The 3043-nt window shown below is 42.9% G+C and overlaps 1 protein-coding gene across 1 annotated transcript in view; it reads right to left on the bottom strand.

Annotated features, from left to right (window-relative positions):
• Positions 1-3043, bottom strand: part of CTPS2 (CTP synthase 2) — a 37016-nt gene that overhangs the window by 14875 nt on the left and 19098 nt on the right. Inside the window, exons 4-6 of the mRNA XM_010830628.1 lie at positions 2396-2512; positions 2165-2248; positions 1200-1280 (exon numbers count right to left, since the gene is read on the bottom strand). Coding sequence (XP_010828930.1) covers positions 1200-1280; positions 2165-2248; positions 2396-2512 — 282 coding nt within the window. The remainder of the gene's footprint in view (positions 1-1199; positions 1281-2164; positions 2249-2395; positions 2513-3043) is intronic.

Raw genomic sequence — 3043 nt, 5'->3', positions numbered from 1 at the left:
AGACTAATAAGCTAGCCTGTGGACTGACAAGATAGAACATTCTTCAGAATCTATAAAGAAAATAAACTCAGGAATTCCCTGGTGGTCCAGTGGTTAGGACTTGGTGCTTTCACTGCAGTGGCTGAGGTTCAATTCCTGGTCAGGGAACTAAGATTCTGCAAGCCATGCAGTGCAGCCAAAAAATAAAGAAAGAAAGAAAGAAAGAAAGAAAAGAAATTCCACATGGTTGAAAGTTTGGACTATCATCTGTTCTCAGAGGTCTTGGCAACCCAACTCTAAAAGCTGTATCCTCCTTCTATTTCAGAAACCAGGTAAAATGTGTGTGATATCCATACCAAGTACTATTTACAAAAAACAAACAAAACCAAGGCTTGATGACATACAGGTACAGAGGAGTGCTTTAAATCTGCCATCACATTTTTCAAAGGCGTTCAGACTTCTGCACTGACCCTGAAGCATCAGCCAGTGAATACATCAGCCTGACTCCTGAGACTCAAGAAATCTGAGTAGATGGTTTTTAGGCTTCAGAAAACCTTGAGATAATCTGAAGGAAACAAAATGTTTTTGCCAAACCTCACCCTTTTCCTGAGGATCCATCAAATCACCTTTTAAACTCCAATCCCTTGTGCCTGAGCCTTATTACAAACAAGAGACAGAGATAAGTGGATAAAAGAAAAGCCAGTTCTCAGATACACAGGTGGAAAGTCCTATAGAACAGAGGACCTGAACCCATATCACAGAAGTTTTTGTAGCAATGAATTGAACTGAAGCCATTGATGTAATCAGAAGTGATAGTGTGAATGTCACTGTAATGTGTGCTTTGGGGTGAGCTAAGCTGTAACAAGTACAAAGGAGAAATTGAAGTAAAAGCCGTAAGTGTCCTGAAAAGACAAGATACAGAGACGATAAGCAGGCTTCAAATGGTTCTCTCTCCAGAGGCTGGACTGCAAGTTTAAAAAAAAAAAATCTGCCTGGCTTTGTACCTGTAATTAAAATTTAAGGAGTGAAATACACAATCTATTTAAGGAGTCAGTAGTCTCAAGACTGTTCACTTAAGGGCAAGGGAGCCATAGTTGCATATGAGTCCCCCAAAGCTTTTATAAATGTTGTGAAAAGTAATACGATAATTTAAGAGGTGTAAAACGCTAGCATCAGCAGAAGTGCCTGCAAGGCAATCAAATCTAAAGAGCAGCACTAACCTGTTCAGGGTTCACATGACAAAACATAGAAATCTTTTCCTTCACAGCCATTTCGATGGGCGTTGAACTCCGGCAGACAATCTGTCAAAGTCCATCATGCACAGGTTAGCAGGCAAGAATTATTAAGCTGTTCACACCGCCATCGGTTTTCAGGAGGAAGCTACGTTAAATTTTGCTCTGAGAGACTTGACCGAGTCTTGACTTGACTTTATGGAGACTTGACTTCTCCATCCTTGGCATCCCACTAGGTTACTAGAAACTGGTCTGAGCACTAATACAAGCAAGTGTAACCAAACTCACCATAAATCCACTGGTAAGAAATGTCACAGCATATGTGGTGAACAGACACGAGGCTCACAAATGTTACTTCCTAAAACTACAGGAAGAAAGCCAGGCCAAGGGTTGGCAAACACTTCTCTAAAGGGCCAAATGGCAAAAGCTTTAGCTTCTGCAGCCATGCAGTCGCTGCCCTGACTCCTCAATGGTTCTGCCATGGCGCACAGGCAGCTATAAACAAATGTGGACAATGAGTGGCAGAGTGTCACAGCACAACTTCCTATAGGCAGCAGGCTTGCAAGCCCTTACTTGCCCACCCCTGATCTAGACTACTGGCCATAATTGGATTACTGCTATAAACAAGAGAAGGGCTAACCTGACCTAGCAGGCTCAGAGGGAAATCTCCCAGGTCCCAGCTCTCTCCAAAGGACCCAGGGACCACACAAATGACAGGACACTGTACTTGCCCGGATGTCAGTGTGGCCAATCAGATGAGGGCCTGGAGAAGAACAGATGGCCAATTTAGAAATGTGTGAAGCAACAGTTGATGATGAGGGAATAAACCTTCCCCAGGTCCCAGATACAAAAAGTTCAGTCACTGAAACTATTTGAGAGCTAAGACTCAGATGATGCTACAGATTAGGAAATGGAGGTCCTAGTCCACAAAACTTACCCACTCCTTAACTCACCAGATCAGGAGACAGGCCTAATCCCCTCAGCGCACGGACACTGTTTTGTGTGGGTTTGGTTTTTTGTTCTCCGGTAGCACTGGGCTGAAAAGAAATGGGTCACTGTCAGTATGCTGAACATCTGGCTCTTCTGGATAATGAATGGCTCCCTGATTTAAAAGGTGGAGTAAACAGAGCATCACAGGAAAACCTACAGGAGTTGCTGTCTACATACTTATCTGGAAAACTCACCTGTGGGACAAGGCTAACATGAATATTACAGAAATTCTCTCTTTTTGCTTTAAACTGGAATTGTCTGAACGCTTCCACAAACGGCATTCCTTCAATGTCTCCAATGGTGCCACCCAGCTGGGAATGGGGAAAAAAGACACAAGAGGTCATATAGATTCCATGGTATACAGCCTAATAGAACAATTCTTAATACACTAAGCATAAGAACTAAAGTCCCCTGAAAATGGGGGATTACTAAAAGGCTATCAACCCTTCATCTCACCAAGACTGAAACAAACTTTTTTAAAGAAAAGGAGCACTTTAAGAAAAGAGAAGGGAATTTTAAGCAGATAAAAAGACTCAGAATATACACCGCCAGGAGTGAGATCAGTTAGCTTCTACCAGTGGTCCCACTAGAAGGGAGATTTCAAATCCAGTGACAATATGAGGAAGCAGAGAGCCATCTGGCTCTGCCCGGTGTGAAATAGCATTCTCTCTCCATCTCTGCATGAGCCCACACACACACACCCACACACACCCTTCTATGTAGCTGAACAGCCTCCCTGTAATGGTAGTACTACCAGAATTAAATCACTACTATTAAAACATGCTGGCTCTCTGAAACAAGTAGTACCAAAAGCCCTGAGAATATTCCTGACAGTGTAATCC

This window comes from Bison bison, unplaced genomic scaffold, assembly GCF_000754665.1.
Source record: "Bison bison bison isolate TAMUID 2011002044 unplaced genomic scaffold, Bison_UMD1.0 scf7180017864518, whole genome shotgun sequence".
NCBI lineage: Eukaryota > Metazoa > Chordata > Mammalia > Artiodactyla > Bovidae > Bison > Bison bison.
Note: the sequence above shows the minus strand (reverse complement) of the source record. Positions and strands in the feature narration are given on the sequence as shown.